This window comes from Centropristis striata, chromosome 6, assembly GCF_030273125.1.
Source record: "Centropristis striata isolate RG_2023a ecotype Rhode Island chromosome 6, C.striata_1.0, whole genome shotgun sequence".
Taxonomy (NCBI): Eukaryota; Metazoa; Chordata; class Actinopteri; order Perciformes; family Serranidae; genus Centropristis; species Centropristis striata.
Window position 1 is genome coordinate 21,341,259 of NC_081522.1, and position 12,873 is coordinate 21,354,131.

A 12,873-nucleotide genomic window follows, 5' to 3' on the forward strand; every position below is an offset into this window, starting at 1 on the left:
AACCGCATTGGTGACACAAAGGGCCTCTTGACTGACAGCTCTTTTTTTCTGAGATGTGCCAAAGCCATGGAAATGACATGAATGCGTTGGTGTTAATTTGCAGAAAGGTAGAATCTCACTGTTGGGCTCTAATGTTCCTTTGAGAGCCCCTAAGGTTTGATACAATGAACACTGAACTCTTCCTGTCAGCAGTCTACCTCCACTGGAAGACAAATACAGATGCACCGCTGAGTTTCTTTCTGGCCTGTGACCAGCGTGTGGGCGTATAGACACATATGTGAGAGGCTGTCTCCACAAGACATTTCTGTCAATATTTGCATGGGGGAATGTGAGAATATTCAAAGGAGGAAAGAAAAAAGAGAGAGAGAGAGGGAGAGAGAGAGAGAGAGAGAGAGAGAGAGAGAATTTATGCTTTGAGTCGCCTGTATATGTCTCACTTATAATGGGGCATTGCGTAGGTATGTAGATTGAACTCACGCTCAGAAGCAGGCACTTGTTTTCCTTGATGGCACCCAGGCAACCGAGAAAGCCCGTTACCATGACGATGGCGCCGATGGCGATGACCATGTTGGCAGCGGACAGCGAGGGGAAGGAGGGCGAGAAGGTGGCGAAGCTGCCCTGCGACACAGAGAGCCAGATGCCCACGCCGAGCAGCCCACAGCCACATAACTGCAAGGCAACAGATAAGACAGACGACAAGGTTAGAACACAAACAAGTCACCGTATAGGGATAGTTATAGGGCGGGCTGACATCTTCCATCTGGATATACAACTCCAATTCCCCCCAAAAAGTTGGGACGTTGTCTAGAATGTTAAAAAAAAACAACTGAATTCATAAACAGGGTTCCTACACTTTTTCCGATGTGGAATTCACAGATTTTTAATCATCTTCAAGGTTCATTTTCAAGCTTTTCCAGCACCCTACAGCTGCAGTCCAGTACTTAAATGATATACATTTAGCTGATTATATCTCTTCTTCGTCACATTAAATTAGATGTTAATGTGCTACAGCTACAACATCAACACAATTATGTTATTTGACAGTAGTTTTAATTGTGACACATATTAGTACAACAAAGCATTTTTCAAAGTAAGCCACCTGTTTGTAGGTAGACTTAGCATCCTGTATTACCTACACTTTAATCAGTCTCAAGCATTTTTTTTAAAGATCAAGCATTTTTGAAAAAAAAACAACACATTAAAATCCAAGAGTTTCCAAGGATTTTCAGTATACCCAAAGGAACCCTGTTTAACTTTAGTACAAACACACAACAGTTTCCCGTGAAAAATAAATGAATACACATGCATCATCATTTTCTAAGAAACTCCAGTTAGTATGTGCCTGTTACAAGTTTAGACAAGGTTATTATATACCATGATATCTCAATATGTTTGTATTGCAAGATGCTAAATTATCATAGTGAATTATTGTTCAGCCCTACTGAAATGATTGACAACCAAGCTCATCTTCAGCTCTTCCCCGAAAAATAACAACAGACCTTTTAAACAATGGATCTACAAAGTAAGATTAGCTCTTAATGAACATAGATTCCGGTTTAAAAATCCCACTGCAACAGGCTCATTGCCCTCTGGCTGATTGGTGAATTGCCCACACTGTCATCCATCACCAAACACTGCTAAAAAAAACAAGAGGGTTTACTCCGATTAAAACTATAATAAGCCAATAACAGCTCTGCGAGAGATTAGAGCAAAAAAAATTGGACTTGGGCCGTGCTGATTTTGCATGTTTGAGCTGATTATGTTTAATCCAGAACAAACAGAGATGTAATTACTGCCGCCCTCTAAAATGAAAACTTCCAAGCTTCCCAAAACCACCCGCAGTAGACTTGAACTCCACCTAGAGGGAGCAATTCTCTAATTCCCCTCTGTCACCCTGCCAGGCCCCCGCTGATGTGTGTGAGGTCTGCAATGTGAGTCCATTAATGCAAGAAAGTGTTTATGGAAGGCTTGGATTGGCGAAGTGTCCCGCCTGCTGATGGGTTGGTCTATCTATCAGAGATAAGAGCCATACAGTATGCCCACCACTCTGTGAAATATAGGCTGGGAGGTAAGCAGTGACATTTTTGCCTGCACGTAATAGAATGAAATACCCAAGGCAATCTTGCCGTGAATAAAAAAAAAAATCACAAATGAGGTAAAATATGGAACGGCACCATGGTAAATCACACTGCAGCTTTTCCTAGCCTCCTATTCACACCGCACTCCTCTCTTCTTTTCTCATCCTCACACTGCTGCTCCACAACACTTTAATGCCTGTCAGCAATATGTACAACAAACCTGCTGTGCATGCAAACAAACACACATTCATATACAGTGTACACACACAGAGTCATCATCAGGTAGGCGTGATGGATAAATCTCTTTTTCTCTTTCAGAATAAATTAATTAATCCACCACACGCTGTGACAATTTTCCTTATCTGACAACTTTTAAGTGATAAATGACACAAATGATAACAAACCTGGAAGTGTGCTGCAGCATTTTTAACACCACAAACAACAGGCCTGAGTCACACAGCACAGATCTGTTGATCAGCGATGTCACACCACAGGCAAACAAAGTGACTTAAAGCTCCACCTAAGTGGCTCTCAGAGATGTTAGGTGATGATGTGGAAGAGAAACTTTAGGGTTTCAAATGCGAGCCTCATGAGGTGGTGAGAGACGCCACGGCTCTAATGAGTCCTATAGGATCTGTAGATACATAAATGGAGTTCAAACAAGCCCCTCTCAAGTGTCAGGTGAGTGCAGTGTCACTCTCATTAACCAGTGACCTTTGAGCAGCGAGGCTTGACTTTGTGCAGGCTGACCTCCACACATGAGTGCTTCAGGAGGAATACGGCAGCACACTGAGGCGAATGAATTACACACATCATCTCTTGGGGACATCCATTTGTACTTTTACAATGCAAAAAAGCCAACTTGTATTTTTTGGACTAAAACAGTGATTTAAGTTGTTAAAACTTGGAAATATAAATATTGACATTTAGGGCAATGATGTAAGTTAGCACAACAAAGGAAACCAGTTGTCTGCTCAAAAACAAGTTGGTGAGTTGTTGTTACTTATATCTTTAAGTTGGGGTTCAAAACAAGGGACAATAGTTCTGCTAACTCTTATTTCTTTGTTGTGAAATACGGGAAAGCGGTGAAATTCGGTCATTAGCGAAAGCTAATGAAGAGTAGCCATTAGCGTATCAATGCTAACTCAAAATGGTGGTCGCAACATTAGCTGACATTTCATAGCGGCGTTACAATCGTGCCAATTCAGCACATTGCAGAAGTTAGCAGAAGTAAGGATTAAAAGTTATTACAATGTAAAATTATAAGTTTGTACATCTTACAATTGAGTTGACAAAAATCTGAATTCAGAGTTGAGCAAACTCAAAAACAAAACTTAAAATATTTAATTGTCCAACTTAAAATTTTATCGAAATTTGTTGCCTTGAAATTTTGAGTTCACCCAACTTTTCTTTTTTTTGCAGTGTACCCCGGACTTCACATTTCAGAAGAACCTGCAACGCTGGCCTCAAAATCCAAGCTGGCTCCTCTGAGTATCATTCATTGATTGATAAAAATATAGTCTGCCCACAGCTGTGAAGCCAAAACAGTGTATGTACAATGTACATGTCAAATCATTTTTCCCCCCAACGATGGTTGCCATTTTTAGCTAGTTTTCGTCATGTTGATGTATGTGTAGGTGATCATTCATTAATATTTTGATGCTATAAAACGGGGATGTAACGTCATGATTGACAGCTTGCATTGTGCTCTGATTGGGTTTGGTTTGGTTGTTTGCCTGGGACCTTAATATAATAAAATTTAATACACAGATAGTTTGGCTTCACTTTTGAACAGTTAGAGGAAGTGCAAAGTCCAAAAACATGAACTTAAGGTTAATTGGTGACTCTAAATTGAATGAATCGGACGTACACACAGTTCTCTCCTACTATAAATACCCCATAATGCAACTGCTATTGATATTAACAATGGCTTACCTGGCTAGAACTGGTAATTTGCTTGGATTTCCTACTTTTGTACAGTGAATGTGGTCAATTTTGGTTTGACGTCATTCCCAGCTCTGACTTGTGAGGTAAATGGAACACAGCATGAGAAATGACTAGAAGCAATTAAAAGTGAGGACAGAGAGAGGAGGAATCAAGACTTTGCATAAATGACTCAGGATAGATAAAAACCCTGTTTGAGAGTGCTCAAATTCCCGCACTGATTGGCTGCGCTGCCCAGGGTGTGATTTTGTGAAAGATTGGAGTCGGCGCTCTAACAAACAAAGTCTGAGTGCTGCTGTCAAGGTCGTAGGCAAGGGGGGAGCTGCAAACAGAGCCCGCCCGCCCAGCAGACACACAGAGAGGGACACTCATTTTGTCACATACGGATGACGGGAAAGTCGCATTGGATTTCGCACCCCGAATGAACAAGTGGTCTGAGTTAGACCACTCCTGAGAGAGGAAGAAAGAGAGGTGCAGTGGTACTGGAAAGACTTTCAATCATCTATCGTCTAAATAATTCAGAGGCAACTGTACTCGCTGGGAGGCACCCGTTGGCCCTTTGTGCTTCCCTGATTAAAAAAGGGACAATGAAAACGTCAATTGAAAATGCTGGTAAAGGTCATGTCCCTATGCAGAGCAGCTAATATACGGAATCACAGCTGAGACTCTTCAGAAGGGCAGATTATGTAGAGCGTGAGGAAGGGTTAGAGGAATAGTACGTTTAATAGGCCAGATAGACAGAGTGGACTTTAAGCTCGCGAGGGGAGCACAAGGAGGTTTAAGAGTCCAGGTGGGGAGGGATACAGTGCCTTCACTTAATTGTGTTTAATGCCCAGTGAAGGGAGCTCGTCCAAGTGTGTCATTCTCCTAAGTGACTGTGAAACCACCCAGCCCCCGCTCAATCTGTCTGATGTGAGCCTACCAGGAGTAATCTCTGCCCTGCTTCTACTACCACTACTACTACAACAACTGTCATCAGACCTTTGTGTCTGTGCCACAGGAAATACCTCCAGCATTAGCTCTGATCTCTTTGGTTCTCTGACCTTGGCACGGGCATCTGAGCTTGACCTGGAGCCTTACTGCTGAGCTTCTTATCTGCTTTTAATTGTTGTACGGTCGTGTTTTGATATCCCATCTGCAGGGAAGGATAAAGGAATCCACAAATACCGGAGAGGCTTGTAAACAGTCACGGAGAAGGCTTACTATTAAGGCAGTCATTGTTATAACATCAATCAGAGCGGTAGAGGCTGCAGGGTAATGATTAAAATTTGGGTTGGAGGAATAAATTGGCCTATTACCATATTTTTTAAGGACGTGGAAATACAAAACTAACAGTTTATGCAATAATGCTTCAACTCGCCTGTGGTCTGAAAGATGTGATGTAAGTCAATACACCCACTGATGCAATGACTTTTCCAAACTAAAACACTTAAAGGAGACATATTGTGCTCATTTTCAGGTCCATACTTATAGGTCCATTTTAGGTTTCTATTAGATCCTGTTTTAGCGCCGGTCTCTTTAGCCCCTATCCTGAAAGAGCCCTGATTGGTCAGTGTTCACACATCTGTGCTAAATGCATTTGCATTGCTACTGCAGCTGGGGAATGTAAATGTAAAGAGACGGGTTCAACGGTTGTTTGTTGCACTAAATCATTCAATTATTCACATTATAAAAAGATAAAAAAACACATGTTGATGTCAACTAATAAACAGTTGTGTATAAATATATTTTCAGCACATTTTCTATTGTATAAAATCTTCTAGTGCTTCATAGTTGCTAAAATTACTATTACAATTTTCAATACATTATGATGTGCTATGGTTTGTCTCCCTCAGCCATAGTAGCGTATAAATGAGGGTTTTTTTGTATGTGTAATGACACTTAGTATGGTATGGGGGTGACATCACAACCTTTTCACAATGTGTGACCTTCAATGTACAGTCATGGAAAAATTATTAGACCACCTTTGTTTTCTTCATTTTCTTGTTCATTTTAATGCCTGGTACAACTAAAGGTACATTTGTTTGGATAAATATAATGATAACAAAAAAAGCTGATAAGAGTTAAATTTAAGAGCTGATATCTAGCCATTTTGCATGGTTTTCTTGACAATGATTTTGGTTATTATCAATAAAACAATGGAAAATTACTAGAAATCAGCTCTTAAATTAAACTCTTATCAGCTATTTTTGTTGTTATCATTATAGTTGTCCAAACTAATGTACCTTTAGTTGTACCAGGCATTAAAATGAACAAAAAAATTTAAGAAAACAAGGGTGATCTAATAATTTTTCCCATGACTGTATGATCAGCTAGTCACTCCATACAAATTATTTATTTATTTATTACTATATTTCTATAGCACCTTTCAAAACCAGGGTTACAAGGTGCTTTACAAAGTACATTATCATGGAGGCAATACAACACAAAAATAACAGATCATCAAAAACAGTGAACAAGCAAAAATAATAGGATACAAAATTAAAATATGTGTAAGAACGTTAGAAATCATTGCACAAATGCCAGTCTGTACAAGTGGGTTTTTAAAAGTTTTTTAAAATGATGCATAGACTCAGCTGTCCAAATGTCCCACAGTGCTGCTAACCTTACTGCTGTTTAACATTATTTGTCGTTTCAGGCTTCAAGTAATGTCTAATGTGTTTGCCTCTGAACCACCAGAGGTCCAATATGGACACAGAGAGGTGACTGTAATGGCACCAGTTATATCAGAACTGGAGCATATTTCATCATTGATAGAAAAGCAAAGGAAAGCAAGCTTAAGGCTTCAGCGAACTGAACTGCATGTGACGTGACAGACAGATGGTCCACCCAGTCACCTGGCAACTGTTTTTTGAAAGTGCCTGCTCTCTTTTTCCAACAGTTTCCAATGATGGCTTCTCAGACGGTTCTGTGTAGCAAACCATCTGGCAGCGCCATGTTAGTTGTTGGGGTCCCCTTCTATGCAACATGACCCGGTGCGATTCTACGAGCCAATTAAAAGAATCTCTCCTGCTTGCACGGTCGCTCTGGGATATGCTTTCAAAATCCATGAATGCAACTTTGCCGAGCACAGACCTACTGCTAAACAAGTGAGGCTGACACATGACAGCTTGCCAGGTCCACTTGTATTTAATTTTCAACAAGCTTCATTGAGTCTTTCAGCACTGTAGATTTTTCCAACATGTATTTCTGGTTTGGTTACTGAAAAACACTGTCAAAACAACTTTTGTCCCGTTGATGTTGTGTTTGGTGTTGAGATGTCCCTGTGACTACATGTAGCACAGAGATATTTAAGGCTGACAGGAACATGTTATCCACCTGTGATTATGAAAAATGATTTCAGTCTGGAACACAAAACTCACCGCTTTCAACCTTGCATTGATTTGAGAAAGTTCTGACAGGAGAGAGGGAGGCTAACTGTGTTTGATGCAGAAATTTTAAAAGATCAATAAAAAAAAAGGGTAAGAGCGGATCGTGAGAATGTGTAACCTTTTCATACGTGTTAGGCAATATTTTGAGAGCACCTTCATGGCAGGCCAGAATGGAGTCCGGTTTCTAAATGTCACTTGTGGGTGAAGTGACAAAAGGAGCGCAGCAGTGAGGAGCAGAGTAGAGCAAGATTTACTTTCTGGTGGAGGAAATTGGATGGTATGAGGTGTGAATCCATCTCTCCGGATGAATCGCGCCCTGCTGTTTGTGGCCCTTTTTACAAGACCAGGAAGGTGAAAATAATTGCAATAATACCGTCTGAATCATCCGTAAGGCGACTTTTTCAAACAGGAAGCAGAGGTGAAGGAGGTCAAACCAGAAGATGTGTGAAAGAGGAATAGAAAGTATTAAACCCAGAGAGACTGCACTCACACATGAGACGTGTGCAAGAGAAAAAGGAGATTGAGTTTAGAGGGAGGCAAGAAGAAGAAAATCGGGGTTGACCTGTCATCCGAATGGCTGGCTCTGAGAATTATCAGTTGCCGCAGTAACTGGCTCAGTGACACAGAGACACTCGACACGGGAACCCACTTCAATCTCCCCCAGAGGAAGGGGGTCTGAGAGCTGTGTGCAGCGTGTGTGTAAATGTGGGAGTTGGCTAGTATTGACCTTCTCGCACCCTGAGCACTCACAGAGGTCACACGCTGTCATAAAAAATGACAGCTTTTGTCAAATTACTGCTGTCCTCTGTGGCACCTCCCATCACACAGGATCAATGCTCCTGTGAATGAGTTTGTAAAGTTTGATTTGGTGAAATTTTAGTCAGGCGGCTTAGTACCAGATTTGAGAAGAAAGGGACACGTTGGACAAAAGCACTAAAATTTTTCCACATTCTCTCTATCACCATAGGTTTCAATTTTTGGTAGGAGCCACTTCATCAAGATTGCGGATCGGAGATGGCACCCATATAAAGTCTATGAGAACCAATACATCTTCCAAGCCACTTAGAAGGTGAATCTTGGTGTCAAAATATACATTTTCTGGGTCAAGGAATCATTTAAAGCTATTGAGAATATCACTAGATGACTCACTGTAAATAATGTGTTGATCAAGATCTGACATGAGATGAAAGCGTTCCCTTGATTTTTTTGAGCAGTGTACATGGCAGCTAATCCACTCTCCCGTGAACATAGATTCCAAACATTTTCAATTCAGGATTCCCTGCTGCAGCACTTGAAGACCTACCAGTCTGGGTGAAAATGAACATATCTATTTGATCAAATAGTCATCTAGTGATATTCTCAATAGCTTTAAATGATTCCTTGACCCAGAAAATGTAGATTTTGACACCAAGATTCACCTTCTAAGTGGCTTGGAAGATATAGCATTTCTCATAGACTTTATATGGCTGCCATTTCCGAACCGCAATCTTGATGAAGTGGCTCCTACCAGAAATTGAAACCTATGGTGATAGAGAGAATGTGGAAAAAAATTGGTGCTTTTGTCCGGCGTGTCCCCTTTATCTGGCTTAACCGCCTGACTGTTTAAAGTGTTGCATCACTTGTGTTTACTGAAGGCTTTAAAGTTGAGAGTAAATAATATGCAGACAAAGGAGCTGATTTTTTTTCACAGACGTAATAATCTCCTATAGACATCTGCTGCCATACTGAAAACTAACCTTTTGTTTAAGTAATTATAAAGCACTTTTACCATTACAGCACAATAAAACATAAAATTGGGGAAAATGCCAATCTTACTGCACTGCTTTAGGATGGAGCCACTTTATCACTTTACGATCCCCTCTGCCCTTTACTGCATCTCCATCTTTCTTTTTATTGGAAAAAAAAAAAACTTTTTCTCGCGGCACACATCTTCTGCTTCACCCGATTATTGATTTTGCACTAAAATGAAGACAGAGGATATTCGCCTCAGATAAAGGAAGATTTTTCATTTCTTGCCATGTGATCCTGCAAGCCAATGATTCATGTTACCATATGAGCACTAAATGGCCTGCAAGACTGCAAGAGCAAAACAGAATCACAGAACAACGAACATATTAAAGCAACCGTAAACATCAAATAGGAAAAAGAGAAAAAAAAGCCTGAAAGCAAAGTAAAGACAGGCTATTTGTATTTTCTACCCAGCAAGTGGGAAAGGTCTTCTTTGAGGCATGCTGTGAGAGAAAAAAGGAGTCATTCTGAAAGAAAACTCTCAAGAGAGTGTTTGCATGTGCCTGTCAGAAAAGGTTATTCTAAAATAATATATTCCTTCCTGATAAATATATACTATAACTGTTTTATCCTCCATGGTGGCCACAGGAGAACAGAATATTATTGTTCACATTATCACTCTTGATTTATTATTTGATTCACCTTGTCCTTTAAAAATTTTAATGTTTTTTAATCATTTTATTGTAAAAAGCCATGAGTTTGCTCAATAAGGAACAAGGTTGTTTGAATCATTTTTGTTTTTATTAAAGCTCAGGCTCTCTACACAGCAGCTGATAGCTGCAAGCCAGACAATGCAATGAAAGCAGTTACAATGTCAATGACACTTCCCATTAAGTGTACTTTGCTGGATTCAAGTATAAAAATCAAACAAAATCCATCAATTTTAATAAAAAAAAGCCACTTAACATCTCCCTACCATTCGCAAGAAAAGTATGTTAGAGCAGCTATTCTCAACCTTGGGGTCGGGACCCCAATTGGGGTCGCGAGATGATTTCTGGGGGTCGCCAAATCATTTTGGAAGTCAGCTCTGTCTCCACTGTGTTAAAGTGTTCATGTGTTTTAGTCTTTTTGGTCATTTTGTGTCTTTTTTTGGTCATTTTGTGTCTTTTTTGGGTCATTTTGTTTCTTTTTTGGGTCATTTTGTGTCTTTTTTTTGGGTCATTTTCTGTATTTTTTGGTCATTTTGTGTCTTTTTTTGGTCATTTTGAGTCTTTTTTGGTCATTTTGTGTCTTTTTTTGGTCATTTAGTGTCTTTTTTGGTCATTTTGTGATCATTTTGAGTCTTTTCTGGTCATTTTGTTTCTTTTTTTGGGTGATCTGAACTGTGCGTGTGAGATTGTGTTCAGTGAGCGGGGGTCGCGGACAACATGCATGTTAAATTGGGGGTCGCGACTCAAAAAGGTTGAGAACTACTGTGTTAGAGTACCACAAAATATATGCAGCGTCTTCCTTTTTAAAAAAAGTTTTTAAATCATTCTGTAGCTTCCCAGTAGTGTTCTTTATGGTTTTGTTTTGTAACCACACAATACAGTTTCAGTTAGTTATCGTTTTTTAAAAAACTCTCGTTTTTATTTTTATTTCAGTTAACAAAAATGTTTTTTCAATTCTAGTTTTCCTTATTTCGTTAGTTTTCGTTAACTATAATAACCTTGCTGTGGATGACACGTTAGTTTAGAGCACAGGCCAAGGTGTTCCGCAAGGTGGAATTAGGTTTTTAGGTTTTAGGTTTTATTTTATTTGCACAGTTAGAATTACATAAAATGACACAGATAACATATAAAATAAAGTGCAGGGAGAGGCAGAAAACCCACATGGGCTTATTTAAAGCCTCCACCTAAAATTTCATAGTTATTAGAAAGTAATAAACTGATAATAGAAAAAAACAAATGTATAACATCAACAAGTTATAATGACAATAACAAAAACAATTAAAAACCAAAATGAACATGTTAAAAAAGTGTATTTGTGTGTGAATTAGAATTTTAAAACAGCAGTTAAATTAGCTTTTAGACATCTTTTGAAGCATTTTAAATTACTGTTTTTGTCAAAGGAGTCTGGTGGCTTTGAAGACAGCGATATACTGCTGTGGACGAGGGCAGCAGGAAAACATATTTTAGCCACCTTGAAAAAAATTCCCAATCAGGTTATGCTAATATTTTCACCCTTTTCCTCACAGTTGGTTAGTCGTGTTATCCTGTGACTACTGGATCTAACTAATGTGGCGTTTACAGCAATATATTCTGTGCTATGATTTCCAAACTGAGCACAGCTAACAGTGACTCTCACAGTTTTCTGTCAACGTAGGTCACTGCTTTTAGCCAACGCTGAGTGGGCGTTTCCATTTCAAAAACCCATAAAAGGACGCCAACGGAGTCTGCCTTTAAAAACACAACTTTACATTGTAGTTAGCCACCTGCACTAATGGAAGCTAATGGAAGCTGTGCATTAGGCTGTGGCTCATATACATGTGTTTGTTACATACTGAGCATCCAGGCAGACGTGGATTCTGTTGCAGTTGTGGTTTATTTTATTTTCTATTTACTTTACCCTTGCTTTTTTTCACTGAGGTGCAAGCTACAAACTTTTCAGAAGAAATTTACAAGCCTCGAAGGAAGGACACAGGTTTTCGGTGGTGTATTGCTACTGGCTATCATTGAATTCTTGTTTCTCTTTAGTGAAACGTTAATAAATATCCAAATGGATGGGGCACTTGGGGCATGTAAAGCTTGCTTACATTTATAAATTAAGACATACTTGTTAAGATGTACATTTTTCAGTGAAACATGGGTACTTGTAGTGAAATGAATCCCTAATCTTCCATTATGGGGCCCATGTGTTCCACTACATCCTTTTACACAGTATTTATCTTGATGATGGCAGGCAAGCTAAGCTGTAAGCAATATACAGCTTTCAGTAAAACTCCCCATCCCTGTCTCTCCAGGCTTCCTAGGGGCATCCCAGTCACTCCCCAGTGAATAGCGTATAGCCGATGTCAGTTGTATAACAAGTAAATTATTCACAGGGTCTGCGATGGTGGCTAAGAGGAAACAGTGCTTTCAGGCTCAGAATGCCCAGAATAAACACTGTATGAATTCAAAGGCCTGGAACAGATGCGGAGCATAAGATTAAAACGCTATATCTGCCTGTTTAAAGTTTCATTCGCACAGTGGGGTCCTGGTGGATTCACACAATGCGCGGGATTACTTGGAAAATCATGCTGACTGACACACCGCCTCAAAATGCAGCATGCTGCTTTCTATGAACATCCACACTTTAATTTGGCTACAATTGGGCTTTTATGGGGTCAAGTGCATATTGTGTACACATCTCAATTGACTTTCGGCATCTGTGCTCTACACTGTAAAAAATGTCTGTAGATTTTACGGTGAAAAACTGCTAAACCGTGACAGTAAAAGACCATAAAATGATAAATGAGTTAATTCAGTTTCAGTAAAGTGAAACATCGTAAATGTATATAACAGCCAAAACAGTATTTTTTACAGTTTTGTTTTTTGAAACATACATTGCTCCACTGTAAAATACACTGTAATATGTATTTAATGTAATATATATACTTTATATTTTTTCTCACTGTTAAATGTACTAAACACCATATCTCTAACAGAAATATACTGTAATATTTAAAGGTAACATTTTTCATTTATGCAGCATTTATAAAGTATTTCTTGTTG

General features: G+C 39.3%; 1 protein-coding gene across 3 annotated transcripts in view; it reads right to left on the reverse strand.

Annotated features, from left to right (window-relative positions):
• Positions 1 to 12,873, reverse strand: part of tspan9a (tetraspanin 9a) — a 241,109-nt gene that overhangs the window by 29,343 nt on the left and 198,893 nt on the right. For all 3 annotated transcript variants that reach the window (XM_059334367.1, XM_059334368.1, XM_059334366.1), the window contains one exon: positions 478 to 669. In XM_059334367.1, the coding sequence (XP_059190350.1) occupies positions 478 to 669 (192 nt within the window). The remainder of the gene's footprint in view (positions 1 to 477; positions 670 to 12,873) is intronic.